A 15,984-nucleotide genomic window follows, 5' to 3' on the forward strand; every position below is an offset into this window, starting at 1 on the left:
CATTTTCCCTTGGCACCACCCTCCCATTGCACCCAGGGTGGCCGGCAGGGTTTGCTTGCCCGGGTCCCCGAGGAACGATGCCGAAAGGGCACCTGCGATGCCCGAGCCTTGGGGTAGTTCTGGGCACTCTTTGGGTGGGAGGGTACACGCGAGCAGGAGGGACCTGCAGGACGAAACTGCGCTAATGTTTGCTCTCGTGGGAGGGATTTCGGTGGCTGCCCAGGGACAGTGTCCCCAGGCACATAACAGCCCTGCGGCTCCCGCTGCCCTCTCCGGTTACTCAGCTGTTGTTTCCCGCTGGCTCTGGAGGAGCTTCCCGAAGGGGAGGGGAAAGCCTGTGCCCCACGGGTTCTCCTGCTCTGCAGCATCCGGGCCTGAGCGTTGCCGTCTCTGCAAGGGGAAACCTCCGCACCTAGCCAGCCGGGAGCCGCTCGCTGGGAGCCGCGCCGGGGCTTTCCCCGGCCGCTGTCACAACCTAGCATTGAGTCCATCTCGTTTTTCCCCGCGACTCCTCTCAGCGGGGCTGCGGCATTTGCGCACAGCGGAGGAAGTGTCCGCACAAGGGAAAAGAGGTTGGTTGGAAGGGAGCTCCTTGTTCCCGCCTGGGCGTGCAGCTACATGAAATAAAAATAGTCACCTTGGGAAAAGCTTGAAATCCCTTCACACGCCCATCTGCAGATGCGGCCGTGAGGGGACAGAGGCGAGGGGAGAGGAACCGTGGGCTGCCTGCCCGCAGAGTAACTTCGCAGGGCCCCACTCCCGCCTCACTCCGGCCCCCTCCACATTCCCCGTCCCGAGCAAACAGCAACTTGTCCGCCTCTCGTCTTTCCACCGAACTAACTCTGCAACCCCCCGGGGGAGGGAGACAGGAACAGCCCCTGGAGCTCCCCCCAGCCAGCAGAAAGTTTCTGCTCCGCGTCCCTTGGGAAACTGTAGCCTCAAGTTTAGCCCGTAGAAGGGGGGCCCGGTGGCGGCTCTCGCCTTCCTCCCGCCTCCTCCTTCTCTTCCTCCCCTCTCTTCGAGAAGACGGACCCTGTGGTTTGGGTTTGCTTTTCTTCCCCCCCGCGCTCCTTCCACCTGAAGGAATTTATGACACAGATGAAAACTGAAAACGGACGAGAGCCGCAGTGATGTCGCCGGGGGATTAGACGGGGTGGAGGTGATGTCACCGTGCCTGCACAGCAAAACACACGCACACACGCACACCACCCCCCGGCGGAGCGGTGCTGCCAAGGGAGCGCCATCAGCCCCACGTCACTCGTGCCGTCGGTATAAATGCGGTCCGGAGATGTCCATGGCTGTCGGCGTGGCGGATCCCGCCACTCCACTGCAGCCGAGTGCCGGGAGAGGCAGCGGGGCGGCGGCGGAGGAGGAGGAAGAGGAGGAGGATGCTGCGCGCCTTGGTGGCGGTGTCCCTGTGGCTGCGGGTGAGCCCACGGGCGCAGGGCGCACCGTGCGAGGCGGTGCGCATCCCCATGTGCCGCTCCATGCCCTGGAACATCACCCGCATGCCAAACCACCTCCACCACAGCACCCAGGAAAACGCCGTCCTCGCCATTGAGCAGTACGAGGAGCTGGTGGCCACCGGCTGCAGCCCGATCCTCTCTTTCTTCCTCTGCGCCATGTACGCTCCCATCTGCACGCTGGAGTTCCTGTACGACCCCATCAAACCCTGCCGCTCCGTCTGCCAGCGCGCCCGCGACGGCTGCGAGCCCATAATGCGCCGCTATAACCACAGCTGGCCCGAGAGCCTCGCCTGCGACGACCTCCCCGTCTATGACCGCGGTGTCTGCATCTCCCCCGAGGCCATCGTCACCGACCTGCCGGAGGGTGAGGGCCCCGGAGGTGACTCCCTGGGGCGGTAGGGAGGACCACCCGCCCCCTACCTGCCGCGGGGTGCCCCGGGTTGAGGGAGCTGCGGGACCCCCATGCCCCTGCCTCAGGAGCATCTCCTCGACAGCTTTCGTTCCCCGTTTGCAGATGTGAAGTGGACGGACTTCACGCAGGGTGTGATGGTGCATGAGAGACCCTCGGAGCCCGACTGCAAGGGCCGCGGCCAGGGTGAGCCTCGGGTACCCCCCCTACCTCCCCCTCCCCGGAGCCAGGGCCCCTCTGGCACCCCTCAACCGTTTCCCCTTCTCTTCCTTTGAAGAGCGATGCAGGTGTAAAAAGACAAAGCCTACGCTGTCGACCTACCTGGCCAAGAACTACAGCTACAGTAAGTGTCTGGGAGAAAATGCTTCATTTTGCCTGTCCCATTCCTCTCAGTGCCCACCCTGTACCTTGAAATAGGCAGCTCCGTGTGGGTGCAGCGAGCACAGCATGAGTACATTATAGCCTTTCCAGGTGGGTTTTTGCCCAGTGACACTTCTGTATGCTATTCCAAAGCCCGCAGCTCATGCAGGCAGCAGTAATTGCACAGATGATGGTGTGTTTCTGGTGAAAGCAGTGAAACGCTGTTAATGTGCAGGGGGATCAACAGGTCACTGAGCAGAAAGGGTGCTTTCATCTCTAAAGGTCACTCCAGTAAGTGCAGTGTGACCGTGTGCTGCTTGAACTAGACCCTGTTTTCATCCAGCAGGTGGAATGAACAGCTCAGTATAACTTGTAAATGTGAATGCAGCTGAAGCAAAGCAAAAATACTACTTAGAAGTTCATCTGCTCTTCTGCTCGCTAGCCAGAGTTTCACCTGGTGCAGAATTGTCAGAGATTAACTGAATTCAGTGACAGTTTGCACCACCCAGCAAGGAGCTGGCCCATAGTTTTATCGTGTTGCATGACGTATTTGCAATACAAGTAACTACTCAGCCCTCTTCTCCCCATGCTCCCCTTCCCTCTCTCCTTGGTTTTCTGATGCTTGTCAGGAGGAGCTCTAACTAAGATCAGATCAATACGAGCTTAAATGTCTGTAATGGCAGTAGAAAGCCCCTATGAACTCTGAACTTAACGTGTGGTGTGCTGGGCTTGTGTGCTTGATGGGCTTTTTCTCAGATGACAGCTGCTTCTTCACAGGGTGTGCTCAGTTCTCCTGCAGTAGGGTTGTACTGTCCAGGCAATTCCTGTTTGTCTGACACTATATGCAAGCACATTTGTAGTTATTTGCTTCTTTGTTAGTATAGGGCAAAAAAATTTCCCAGACCCTGGGTTGGTTGGAATAATCAACCTGGACTTTTAACTCAGGTAATTGTACACTTTTTCACCCCTTTCTTGTCATGAAATTCTGGTGCATTTATGCTTTTATAGTCCCTTAATCCATCTTAGTGCAGCACAGTGATATGTTCCAGGTGGGACAATGAACTTCCACAGCTGTCTGAAATACAGGAAGCGGCGGTGATATAAACTGACTCTTCCAAAATGAAATGCAGATGTTAGCCACACGAATTCTGCTTTCAGTGGGAGTGTTGCTTGAATTAAAACCATAGGTTGGGATCCAAAATTTAATTCCACTGGATGTGTGAAATCAGACTTTTGTTTCTGAGTGGTTTGTTTCTATTCAGTCTCCTCTGAAATGAATAGATGTGTTTATATGCAAAATTAATTGAGAGACAAGTCAAGGCAGGAAAAGCTGCACATAAATCCTTTACCCCCCCCTGAAATCCATCCAGAATCTAACTGATCTGGCTGGATTTCAAAACTTGATGTCAGTCAGACTTGAAAATGGATTGTGTGTCTCCAAAACTGAAGTGTCTCATGTGCTTTGTAGCTGCTACACATGGCCTGATAAAGTTGGCACATAAAATCCAGACTGCATAAAAATTGCTGGAACACTGGAACAGGCTGCCCAGGGGAGTTGTGGAGTCTCCTCTGGAGGTATTCAAAACTTGCCTGGATGTGTTTCAGTGTGACCTGCTCTAGGTGATCCTGCTCTGGCAGGGGCATTAGGCTGGATGATCTTTCAAGGTCCCTTCCAACCCCTAACATTCTGTGGTTCTGTGATTCCAAACATTTGTAGGTCCATGTGAAGGTTTTTGACCAGAGGCAGTGTTGATGCAGGTTGATCATCCTGTGGTACTTACACTTCTCATGCTTCTTTCACTGAAGGATTTTGTGACAGTAGGACTCTTCCTATTTTGACATTTCCTAGAGACAGCGTCCTTCATGTACAAATCATGCTACTTGCTTTGTTTTGACCCTTCTCCCAAGAGAGAAGGGATGAAATGCTGCAGTGGCAGGCACTGCCAGCCTTCACAGGTATAAAGTTAGCCAGGGATCATCCTCAGAGCAACTCACACAGTTTCACCAAGGCAAAAGATGAAAAGTATAGACTGAATAAATCATGACAATCCTAAGCCTCTTAGCATCTGACTGCTTGTCCCAAACCTTCCCTTGGGTCAGTGGTTGGAGCTGACCATCTTAATGGTCTCTTCCAGCCAAAACAATCCTCAAGTTCTATGATTTTTCTTTCTTCTATTTAAGGATGCAACCTACAGGGAAATAATTTTGTATTGAAAAGGCTGAACTCAGACTAAAGTGAGTTCTTTATGACTTAATTGGAAATAGCCAGATGTGGCTATCAAATGGATCTGATTTATGTGAGGGGCTGTTCCAGCCAGAGCCAAAGGAGCTGTCTGTGTGTGTGATTGCAGGCCAGCTCGCTCGGCCTGAGCTGGCAGAGCTGTTTGATTTCACAGTTGTCAACAGCCCTATTGAAAACCAAATCGGGATCAGGCCTCTGTTATTGTAAGCCACTGTGTGTGCCCACACATGAAGAAGCGGTTGGAGTGTCACAGCAGCAGCTTTCAGCTGGGGAAGCCTCATTTCGAGCTGAGCTGTGCTCCGTCCCGAGGCCGTTTGTGGTTCTCATGCCTCTGCTTTCCCGGTCGCAGTCATTCACGCCAAGGTCAAAAGCGTGGAGAGAGGGAGCTGCAACGAGGTCACAACCGTGGTGGAAGTCAGAGACATACTGAAGTCTTCAACACCGATTCCTCTGTCTCAGGTGCCTCTTCTGACAAACTCCTCCTGCCAGTGTCCACCCCTCCAGCCGAAGCAGGACGTCCTCATCATGTGCTATGAGTGGCGCTCAAGGTGAGCCCTGCCTGTGTGGTGTTGAAAGGTGGTGTAGGTGGGGAGGAGGCCCAGCAAAGCTCTGTTTCTGGCCATGTTTTGTGAGGTTTATTTAACAATTCGCTGCTGATGGTTTTTCTGAAGGTAACCCAGTGTCTGCCTACATGTTTCAACTACCTGCCCAACTAATTTTTCTCCAGTCTCATCTCTGTGCCATGATGCAGTGTTGCTTGCACATGGGGCATGCAGTCTGGTGGCATTTGGTGCTGTCAGCATATTGCTTAATGCATCAGCCAGCAGCTCAGGCATCTCCAGCTTTCAGGAATGTTTTTCCAGGCCTGCTTTCCATAGGTATGTGCTGCTTTGTGTGCTACAAGCCCAATGGTGGCTGTAGATGGTGGTCCATGTTAGCAGGACCACAAGCCTCACCCATCCCAGGGCAGGGGACAGAAAATTATACACATCTCCTGTCTGCAGAGCTGCTGGAGGCAGATCCAGGCCTTCTCTGCCAGCGTACCCATACTTCAGACTAGTGCCCATCCCACAGCTGCACTGGGACCAGCCAAGGCTGCAGCCATTGGAGCTCCAGATGTAAAGTAAATACTCTCAGAGCAGCTTGCCAGTGCTGCTGTATGATTAAAAGACAAAACAACACTAACTTTACCAGATCGTTCATCTGGCAGTCAGCCTAGCTCCAGGCATGGGAGGAAATCCCACATGCTGCTCTGGAGGGGAGAGAGTGATGAATCACAGCTCCCTTTTCTTGCTGGGTCCTTTGAGCAGAAAGTGACCTCCCATCCCCATTACCAGACAGCACCAGGACAGGTTGTGGTGTGGTAGGTCCATGTGTGCTGTGGGCTAGAGCTCAGGCTGCTTGTAGAACGTGCAGGCTGGTTTTGCACAGCATGATGTGACTGTAAGGCCCACAGGACATCTGTGTGCAGCACTTGATGGGCCACGTCCATGTTTCCAATGAGTTTTATGTTGATCTATTAAAAGCATTTTATAGTGTTTCTAAAAGTTGCCATCTGATACTTTATGACCCTACCTTTTTTTTTTCCCCCTGGTGAGCTCACAGGCACAGGATTGTGTGAGCTAACAGTATTTTATTGTTACACAGCACCTTGCCCTTCCAGGTCCAGAAGTATTTCACAAAGGTTATTTAGAGCCCTCTACTTGTGTGAGCTGTTCTAAGGATCCTTGTTCTCAGTCATGCAGAAGGACCATGACCAAGATTGTGATGGAGGAGCTCTGAGCTGCAGAGCTTTGGTGGAAAGGACCCTCGTGAGGCTGTCAGGAAGGGGAGGTTTTGAAAGTGAAAGGCTGTGATCTGCTTCTCCATTACTATGGAAAAACACACCATTCACTAAATATGTTGTGATGGTTTTTAAAGGCCACTGAGGTTTCTTATTTTGCATAGTGTACTAAAATGGATTTGAAAAAGAAACATGGACTATTATATGTGCTTCCTGTTGAACTCAGTGGCATGCAAACAGAAGGTTTTGGGTTACAGTAGCTTTGTAAAATGCCAGAAGCAAAATTAGTGGAAGTTGTGTCTTTGCTGAGGTCCCTGGCAAAACACCCATTGCCTGCCTATAGGGTTAGGGTCTCACTCAGCCATGGAATCATAAAATGGTCTGGGTTGGAAGAGACTTCCAAAAGTCATCTAGTCCAACCCCCTCTGCAGACAGCAGGGACATCCTCAACTAGCTCAGATTGCTCAGAGCCCTGTCCAGCCTCACCTTGAGTATCTCCAGGGATGGGGCCTCAACCACCTCCTTGGGCAACCTGTGCCACTGTTCCACCTCTCTCATGGTAAAGAACTTGTTCCTAACATCCAATCTAAATCTGCTCTTCTCTAGTTTGAAGCCATTGCCCCTGGTGCTATCACTACAGGCCTTTGTTAGCAGTCCCTCTCCATCCTTCTTGGATGCTTTGACCTGAACAGAAGCTTCATCAGAGTGTTGTGGTTCCACTCATCACAGCATGACCTTAGCTTCAATCCTTTATGTTCATTCTCTAATCTCTCTTTGGAAAGAAAAAGAGGTGTGTATCATGCTAACCTTGCACTCACTGTAGTCCTTTTGTGTTTGGGCAAAGTGGATGCTCTGTGGCTAATGGGTGTGAGTGGCAGCAGTTTGTACTCTTTTGGAACTGGTGTGAGCAGCAACACTGTTCATGGAAACTGAAAGTCAGGACCTGCTATTCTGTGTGCACCTCACCCACCAGCAAAGTGCTGTATGAAACTGTTTGCATTTATAGTGATAGTTTGATGTGTCCAGTTGACACTGATGTCTAAGTAAACCCTTCTGGAATTAAAGCATATTAAGGCCCAGTATCTCCAAAAAGGGAAAAGAAAAAGAGGGAAGAAAGGGAATGAAAAGAAAAGAGAAAAGTTAAACTACTTAAACAAGGTAAACTACTGAAATATTTAGCAGTAGAGGAGATACAGAAATTCCAGCATCCCTGTGCTATAAAATAGTTGTTTCTAGGTAGGGACTTAGAAGGTGAGGTGTGACATCAGACAGCTCTAGAATATTCTAAAAGCTGCTTAGGGGAGGTTTAGGCTGGATGTTAGGAAGAAATTCTTCACAGCAAGAGAGATTGGTCATTGGAATGTGCTGCCCAGGGAGGTGGTGGAGTTACCATCACTGGAGGTGTTTAAAAAGAGCCTGGATGAGGCACCTGGTTTAGTTGATTAGATGGTGTTGGGTGATAGGTTGGACTCGATGATCTCTGAGGTCTTTTCCAACCTGGTTAATTCTATTCTATTCTATTCTATTCTATTCTATTCTATTCTATTCTATTCTATTCTATTCCATTCCATTCCATTCCATTCCATTCCATTCCATTCCATTCCATTCCATTCCATTATTCCATTCCATTCCATTCCACATTTATTAAAAATAGAATAGAATAGAATTAACCAGGTTGGAAAAGACCTTCGAGATCATTGAGTCCAACCTATGTTTTGTTTGTTTCATAGCACCCAGACTCAGTATTTTCTTACAGGGGCTAGGCAGATTTCACTGGTAGGCAAATATCAGTGGCCAAATTCACGTTAGTGCACTCATTAAGTGGTTAGCTGTAGGAAATGCATAATGCCATCCTCGTGGGTTTATGGTTAGAAGTGGAGATGGTTGTGCATGGTCAGATAATGTGTGACCACCAGTCAGCTGAGCTGCATTAACTGCTGCATGTGGAGCAGCTTTGTTAGATTCAGAATAAAATGCATTAGTGTCAACTGCTTTTTGGCACACACACACAAATACAGGGGAAATGAGTAAAAATCTGTGTGCATACACTTCAGAAGAGTTTCATGGGGTGTTACTCAACCCTTCACTTTGTCTTAACAGTGACCAAAGCAGGAGAGTTTCCCCTGCAGAAAAGCTGCAGCTGAGGACAAAGTGTTCTGAGTGTTTCCTCAGTACTGGCCATGCACTGCAGTTTGTGCTGTAAATTTTAGTTTCTCTTGAAAACTGTTTTCCTTTCTTAATGCACCTGTGGTGCATTAAAAAAAGTGTGGCCAGCAGGTCTGGAGACATTCTTCTAACCCTCTACTCTCCCCTGGAGAGGCCACACCTGGAATACTGTGTCCAGTTTTGGGCTCCCCAGTTCAAGAGAGACAGAAATGGATGGAGAAATCCATTGGAAAGCATTTAGGGATGGAGAAAAAGATTTTTCTACCTATCCTCCCACACGGAGAAACTGTCAGCACCAAGTACCTCCTGGTGCACTTCAACTGAGTCTGTGTTAAGTCCTCTGGAATGGCAACTCGGGAATCAAAAGCAGAAATATCTACAACTTGTGTTTATTTCTTAATTTTCAGGTTGATGCTTCTTGATGGATGCCTAGTGGAAAAATGGAAAGATCAGCTGAACAAAAGATTTAAGGTAAAGACAACCAAAGAGAGGAATGCTGATAGTCTTCACAGAAGGTTGAACACCTTTGTCCTATTGCAGCACTAAATAACTTGCTCTGATTTTCAGGTATCCGTATCACCTCTGGGTGTTGTTATTTTCACATCAACATTTTTACAGCTCATAAGTCCATATGAGTGTCACTGAGAGTTTGAAAATCTCAGTCTTGCATTGCAGGTCTCTAAATTTGTATTGCTACTTTATTTCTGATTTACCTGCAAACTGTCCCTGAACAGGATGGTTGGATGATCCTTGTGTGCGTTCTGGCTTATTACAACCATGACTAGGAATTTGTTTCATATCACTGCTAAGGCCAGTAACTGTCAGTCCACACCTTGTGAGAAATTCCACTGTCCTGGCTAGCTTGGCTTTGCTGCACTGAATTTTGCATTGTGGAGATGGAGACTCCACCAGCTGCTTCCTACTGAACACCCGCTCAAAGTATTGGGCATCCCCTCAGTGGCGTCAGGGAACACTGGCAGGAAAAGCTTACTGCTTGTAAACTCCTCTTTATAGTGGGAAGCAGAGGTGGAGCAAGACAGTGTCTGAGTCTCCCTCACACATTTAGAGATGGGAGAAAGTTATTTGTGGAATTCAGGTAATACTTCAGAGCATTAAGCCCATGCCAGCGGAATGTGCTACCCAGGGAGGTGGTGGAGTCACCGACCCTGGAAGTGTTCAGAAAAGGATTGGATGTGGCACTTGGAGCCATGGTTTAGTTGTCAGGAGGTGTTAGGTGATAGGTTGGACTTGATGATCTCTGAGGTCTCTTCCAAAATGGTTGATTATATGATTCTATGATTTTATTTTAATTATGAATTGATAGGCAATTGATAAAGCTGAGGGAATAAAGAGGTGCATAGCCATCAGTGGCAGCTTTTAGGTTACAGACCAGCTTCATGCAGGAAAATGCTGTTGTTGCCTTTATCATTCTCATTTCTGCTCAACCATAGGATCATGTGAAAGCTGTCTGTGAAAAACAAAAATGCTTTAAATATTTCAAAATTAACTACACTGCAAGGTCAGTTGATACCCCTGTGGGATCTAGCAGAATACTGACAGGGGACTCAAGTTCTCAAAATCCCTTAGCTGTCAACCAAAGGGCTGTGTTTTAGTGGCCTCCTCACACTGTTTTGTCACTTCTAATTGTGTCCTGAAACCTGCCTGGAGGTTCATTTCCAGATTGCCAAATAGATGCATGGCTGCCAGAGCAAATGCTTACCCCAGCATGTGTCATTCCCTCTGATGCTAAGAGTGTGATGAATTAAGTCCTTGCTTACACATCTCTGGATGGAACACATCTAAATTCCCTCTGAAGGTTTTTGGTTTGTAAGGGTGCATTGTCATGACCCTGACTACACAAAGATAGTCAGTGTGGAGATAGGCAGCAGAGTGGCTTCATTTTCATGCCCATCATTCATCTCTGTAGACTTGCATCCAACTTGTGGGTGTTTTTTTGAGTTACCACTTAAAATTAATGTTTTGAGCTGTCTGTGGACCACAGAAGACAGCTGTTAACATAACCACAGCGTGGCTGGTCTCTTCTCTAGCCAGGACTGAGTAGCAACAGGGTCAGTGCAGACACTGTAAGCAGAAGATCCGGAGAACACTTCTCTTACTCTGGTCCCTGGGCAAAGCCCCTGCCTTTGGGAGTTTCAGAAAAGAAAATTCATTAGCAGAGGGGAGAGGTGAGATCCTTTCCAGGTTCTTCAGTCTATCTTGCTTTCCTTAGAATAAGTGTTTCTGTTCCTGGCGGTGAAAGGCTGCAGCCTCTGCTGCACTGTCATGCATCTCTCCATATTTTGGATTGAGTAGCCACTTACTCTCCCTGTAAAAGCTTGTTTTCTAACTACTGGACCTGTGGGTTTGGAAATCTGACAGCTGCTCTCTTTGGTGGGCTCAGTGGTCTCGTTGCACTTCAAGCTTCCTCAGGGTTGCCACAGGATGAAGCCACAGGTGTATTACTGATGGCCATCCCACTGCAGCTCCGAGTGCTGTGATTTCAGTGGTCATTTCTTGTTGGCTGCCTGTAACAGGAGCTCTGCCATGCCCAGGGAAAAGCAGAAAGTAAAAACCACCTTCCCTTGTAGCTACCTTTTGAAATACATCCTGTGAAAGGATAGCTTGCTTTCTGCAGGCTTTTCTGAGGGTAAGGCAGCAAAGAGTGAGCCTGCAGAGGAGTACAGAACCTCTCTTTTTGACAGCATGGTGTCAGCTCTCCTGGGTTTCTGGAAAGACATGAGATGTGCATTCACCTGCAGAGTGCAGATGAGATGTGTTGTTGTCATTTTCATCTGGCATTGTGGACAATCTCTGATTCAAGAGCATGTGGCAGGTTGCCCCTGCAGAGCGCCACGACTGCTGGGATCAATGATCCCACAGGCAGGAGCACAAAACCTTTAAGGGCAGCACTAGTACCAGTGGTTCAGACTTGTTTTGATTGAGATGTAACTATTTATGGTTCTGTCCTTCCCTAACTCAGCCTCTTTGTCTTCTGCATGTCCACAGAGGTGGGAAGAGAGACTGCAAGAACAAAAGCTGCGAGTAGCCCGCAGTAAGAACCAGAATGCAGGACGCAGCGGGCGGAGTGGAGCCCCCAAAACGACCAAGAACACCAACCCGCTGGTCAGTGGCCCCAAAAAAGCCATTAAAACAAGGAATGGCCAGAGAGAAATCAACCCTAAGAAAGTATGAGTGTGACATTTCTAAGAAGAGAGACTTTTGCTGCATGATGAGAGGCACCACCTGGCTCAGTCGGCATGCTCTAGTAGTCCAGAACTCATGGCCTTAAAAACTCACAACACTTTCTCCATAGACATTTTTGCTGCACTTTTAAAAGTAAAGGTTTTCTTCTTCTCTTCAGGCCACTGCAAGCCATAGAGTGTAGGCTTGCTCTACTACTACGTGGTAGGCATATTCAAGATGCCTGACCTTTATCTTAGGGCTCTGATTTGCAGTTCTAGATAGATCTAGCTTTGGCTGCCAGAGGTTTTAACTCCTTATGCCAGTTGCCTGCCCTGCTTCCCAGACAGAGGTTGGAGATTTACTTGGGTGAGGAAAGGTTGATAGTTTAAGTCTTACATGGAGTGGGTGGGGGAACTGGGATTGTTCAGTCCAGAGAAAAGGAGGCTCAGGTGAGCCCTTATCACTCTCTGCAACTACCTGAAAGGAGGTTGTAACAAGTTGCAGGTCAGTAGCCTTTCCCAAGTAACAAGTGATAAGACAAGAGGAAACATCCTCACGTTGTGCCAGAGCAACTTGTGGTTGGACATTAGGAAAAATTTCTTCACCAAAATGGTTATCAAGCACTGGAACAGACTGTCCAGGGGAGTGGTGGAATCACCAACCTGGGAGGTATTTAAAGGATGCAGAGACGTGGTGCTTAGTAGTGGGGTTTAGTGCTGGGTTAACGATTGGACTCCATGACCTTAAAGGTCTCTTCCAAGCCAAACAATGCTATGATTCTGAGGGGCACCTCTTGTCTCCTCAGAAGGTGCACTGGTGTAGGAGTTGGTGAGTTGGTCTGCCACTAGTCTGTTCAGCTGAGAGCTGTGGCAGCTGAGGAGCAGCAGAGGGATGGTAACCTCTGGCAAACATCTCGGGCAGCAACTCCTGCAGCTGCTAGAGTTGAATCTGCTCTTTGGAATAGCAGCCCTTGCTCAGAGCATTCAACAGCAGTTTACCAATAAGCATCTGGGTATACATTATGTGATTCACTGTTATCTGTGTGCCAAAAAATATGCTTACAGTGTTAGCATTTGATCTTGTGGGTTTGTGTAGCAAAAATGCAATGAAAGCAGAACTTTTATTATTATTATTATTTTTTCAATGGTACTTCAGGCTGGCTTCTGTTGTTATAATTTCAAATGTATTTAAGCAACTGATTGGCCAAAACAAAAAAAAATCAGTATTTTTTGAAAGTACAGATGGAAGTGAAGCAGATCTGTAGAATTCATCAAAGTAACACTTATGTTTGCTATAATATAGCTTTGGTATGAAAACTGGAATGGAAGCGTTGTCCTAAACATAACCAACAGCTACTGTGCAGCCCTGAAGGAGAGGACAGGGCTCCCCGGGGCTCAGTCTTCATTTGGATAGGTTTTTATCCTCTGACACCATATTTCTAAACCTTTTTCCCATACCAAATAAAGAACTAGTTAAAGAAGGCTTGTCCCTATTCATCAGCTTCCCAAAACAACTGCCTGGCAGCAGCTTTGCTGATCAGAAGGTGACATTTACACTGCAAATGGTGACAAACGCAGCAGATGCTTTTATTTCAGTACCTGAAGGAGGCTTGCAAGAAGGCTGGAGGGGGACTGTTTATGAAGGCCTGCAGTGACAGGACAAGGGGCAGTGGTTTGGGGAAGGCTCCAGGGAGACCTAACAGCAACCTTCCAGTACCTGGAGGGGGCTACAAGAAGGCTGCAGAGGGACTGTTTGCAAAGGCCTGTAGGGATAGGATGAGGTTCATTGGTTTGAAATTGGAGAAGATGTTTAGGCTGGACATTAGGAGGAAGTTCTTTACCATAAGGGTGGTGGAAGACTGGAACAGGTTGCCCAGGGAGGTAGTTGAGGCCTCATCCCTGGAGATACTCAAGGTCAGGCTCAACAGGGCTCTGGGCAACCTGATCCAGTTGAGGATGCCCCTGCCCACTGCAGAGGGGGGTTGACTAGATGACCATTAGAGGTTCCTTCCAACCCAGGTGATTCTATGATTCTATTTATGTACTGAGTTTTACTGAGTTCACATTTGCCACATGAGGTATTAGAATAGCAAAGGTGATAGCAATCTGCTCAATGTAACTCCCAGGTGGCATTTATGCTATATCTCTCTTGGATGAGGCAGTATGGCTAGCACAGGCTGATTTCTCTTAACACATAAGAAGATTGCTTACATTCACATCCTAAGAGGCCTTGGCAGACACCTGAACAACCTTCTCCAATTCCTGCAGCAAAACTAATGAGTGGACCTGGCAGTTCTGTTCTCTATAAAATGAAATCAACATTTCTGAGGTAGAGTCTACATCAGAAAAGGAAGAGTTCTGTGTAAACTAACATCCAATTGCTACACACAAAATGCCAATTGGTCACTTCAGTGTAGTGATCTTTGCCATTACAAGAATTCCAAGGAGATTGTCATGTGTGAAATTCAAGACAGAAGATGCTGGAGTGATCTTGGCAGCAGAAGTAATATACTTGGTTATGTGCTGCTAACATGAGCTGAAGGCTTCAATGCCAAGTTTGGATGCTTAAAAGAAAGGGACAGGAGGTGCTACTCAAAAACAGAGTCACAGAATTGTCAGGGTTGGAAGGGACCTCAAGGATCATCCAGTTCCAAGCCCCCTGCCATGGGCAGGGACCCCTCACACTAGGTCAGGTTGCCCAGAGCCACATCCAGCCTGGCCTTAAAAATTTCCAGGGAAGGGGCTTTTACCACCTCCCTGGGCAACCTGTGCCAGAATGCTAGCATATAGAGTAGTTGAGGGGGGAGAAAACCAAGCCTGCATGACCATTGGTTGAGTTTTGAACAGTTGGTTAAAATATGCAACAGTCAGCATTTGACTGCAGCCCTTCCTGCTCATTCTGGGCTGATGAAGAACTTTACCTCAGTGGAGCATCTGCTGAAAATGAGACCCAAAATTCAACGCAGGTGCCAGGAATGCTGAGCATATATTGCATCTCTTGACTTCAGAAGGATGTGTGTGTTTGACATGCTTAAAGAAACAGACCACCAACTAAATACAGACTGTAGATGAAGTCTTCATCCTGTACAGTGAAATGGAAAAGCTGAAACCAACACCAAAGGAGGCAGAATTTCACTGCAGGTGACTAAGGTGAGTTTGAAAATGCTGAATGAACAAACATGATCCAAAAGAGCTGTATGCTTGGAAAGCTTTCAAAACTGCTTTACCCACTGTGTAGCAGGAGTTCTTAGGCTTTGATTGCCTGTTGGTCCCAACTGAAAGCATCCTATGTCTATGGTTAGCTAATAAGAATGTGTGGCAGTCCTGTCAATGTGATGTTAAAACAACAAACACCAAAGCTGTGATATTTCACTTTATCAAGGTTTATTGTGAACCTCACCAGGTGCTCGTTAAAGGAAACCTTTGGAGCAGCTAGCTAGACTCCATAGCAACATTAGATATTATTTTACAAATCTTAGAATAAAACTGTAGAGGTTTCTTCTGTTTTAAAGCAGAAGACAAAGGTAAAGATTCTTTTCTACAGAGAATTGTCACCGTTCCTTCTGGAAGTTCCTGTCATTGGACTGAGGGTTCCAGTCAGTTGGAATAAACATTGATGCACCAAACCAGAACTTTCCAAGGTCCTTGACATTTTAATGGGTGCTTTATGCTGACTTTCATGCTGATATGGCAAAAATACAGGAGGCAGAAAGGCAGTAGAACAAAAAGCAGGGGACCTCGTGTTACCAAGAGCAGGTGAATCAGTAGGTAGTCTGCTTTCCCCAATCCTTTCCCCCCTGCCCTTTAAGAAGCCATGGCTCAACCCAATTCAACACTAATACAAGTCACTCCATTTTTAAAATCCCTGACAATGATTCACTCACTGTGGCATCAAGTGCCAGCTGAATCCAGAAACATAACATCCCTGCCCTCCAGCCCACTGCCCATTGCTTGTGAAGGTGTGAAGCAGGTATTGGAGCAGGAATGGCTCTTGGAGCAGGGAAATGCATTCTCCCAGTTCCCCACGTAGCTTGCTCATCACTTCCGTTCCCCTCCTCTTTCTGCTCACCTCTCCCCGTGCACATCCATGGCCAGATGTGATCACTGCTGTGTTAGTGCCCCCCAGCACCACAGTCAGGAAACCTTTCTTTAGCAGAGACAGCAAAGAACTTGCTGCTGGAGGAAAGTAGTTACTGTCCCTATTTACAGCTGAAAACCAAACAGGCCAAAGTTTGAAGTGTCAAATGTGTTTTTGTCTCAGATACAGTTGTCTTCCTACTGAGGGGCTTAGTATTTCCTTCATATAAAACCAAACCTGCCTGGAGCACCCAACAGATGTTTCTGGCGTGTTTCCTACTACCTCCCACACACCTGTG

The 15,984-nt window shown here is 47.8% G+C and overlaps 1 protein-coding gene across 1 annotated transcript; it reads left to right on the forward strand.

Moving 5' to 3' along the window:
* The first annotated feature begins 1,203 nt into the window (after positions 1-1,203).
* SFRP4 (secreted frizzled related protein 4) lies at positions 1,204-14,939 on the forward strand. Its single transcript, XM_068152728.1, has 6 exons — positions 1,204-1,830; positions 1,981-2,061; positions 2,153-2,218; positions 4,827-5,025; positions 8,834-8,897; positions 11,433-14,939. The coding sequence occupies exons 1-6, from the start codon at positions 1,389-1,391 to the stop codon at positions 11,616-11,618; spliced, it is 1,038 nt and encodes a 345-aa protein (XP_068008829.1). The 5' UTR covers positions 1,204-1,388; the 3' UTR covers positions 11,619-14,939.
* The last annotated feature ends 1,045 nt before the right edge of the window (positions 14,940-15,984 follow it).

Source organism: Melanerpes formicivorus, unplaced genomic scaffold (genome assembly GCF_026170545.1).
Source record: "Melanerpes formicivorus ecotype bairdi unplaced genomic scaffold, bMelFor1.0.p_v2 SCAF_24, whole genome shotgun sequence".
In the NCBI taxonomy this organism is placed as follows: Eukaryota; Metazoa; Chordata; class Aves; order Piciformes; family Picidae; genus Melanerpes; species Melanerpes formicivorus.

Bases quoted from the DNA above. Each gene is read 5' to 3' on its own strand.
- SFRP4 (XM_068152728.1), top strand. From the start codon at position 1,389: ATGCTGCGCGCCTTGGTGGCGGTGTCCCTGTGGCTGCGGGTGAGCCCA. The intron at 2,062-2,152 runs GTGAGCCTCGGG...CTTCCTTTGAAG, and splicing joins CTGCAAGGGCCGCGGCCAGG to AGCGATGCAGGTGTAAAAAG. The intron at 8,898-11,432 runs GTAAAGACAACC...GCATGTCCACAG, and splicing joins AGCTGAACAAAAGATTTAAG to AGGTGGGAAGAGAGACTGCA.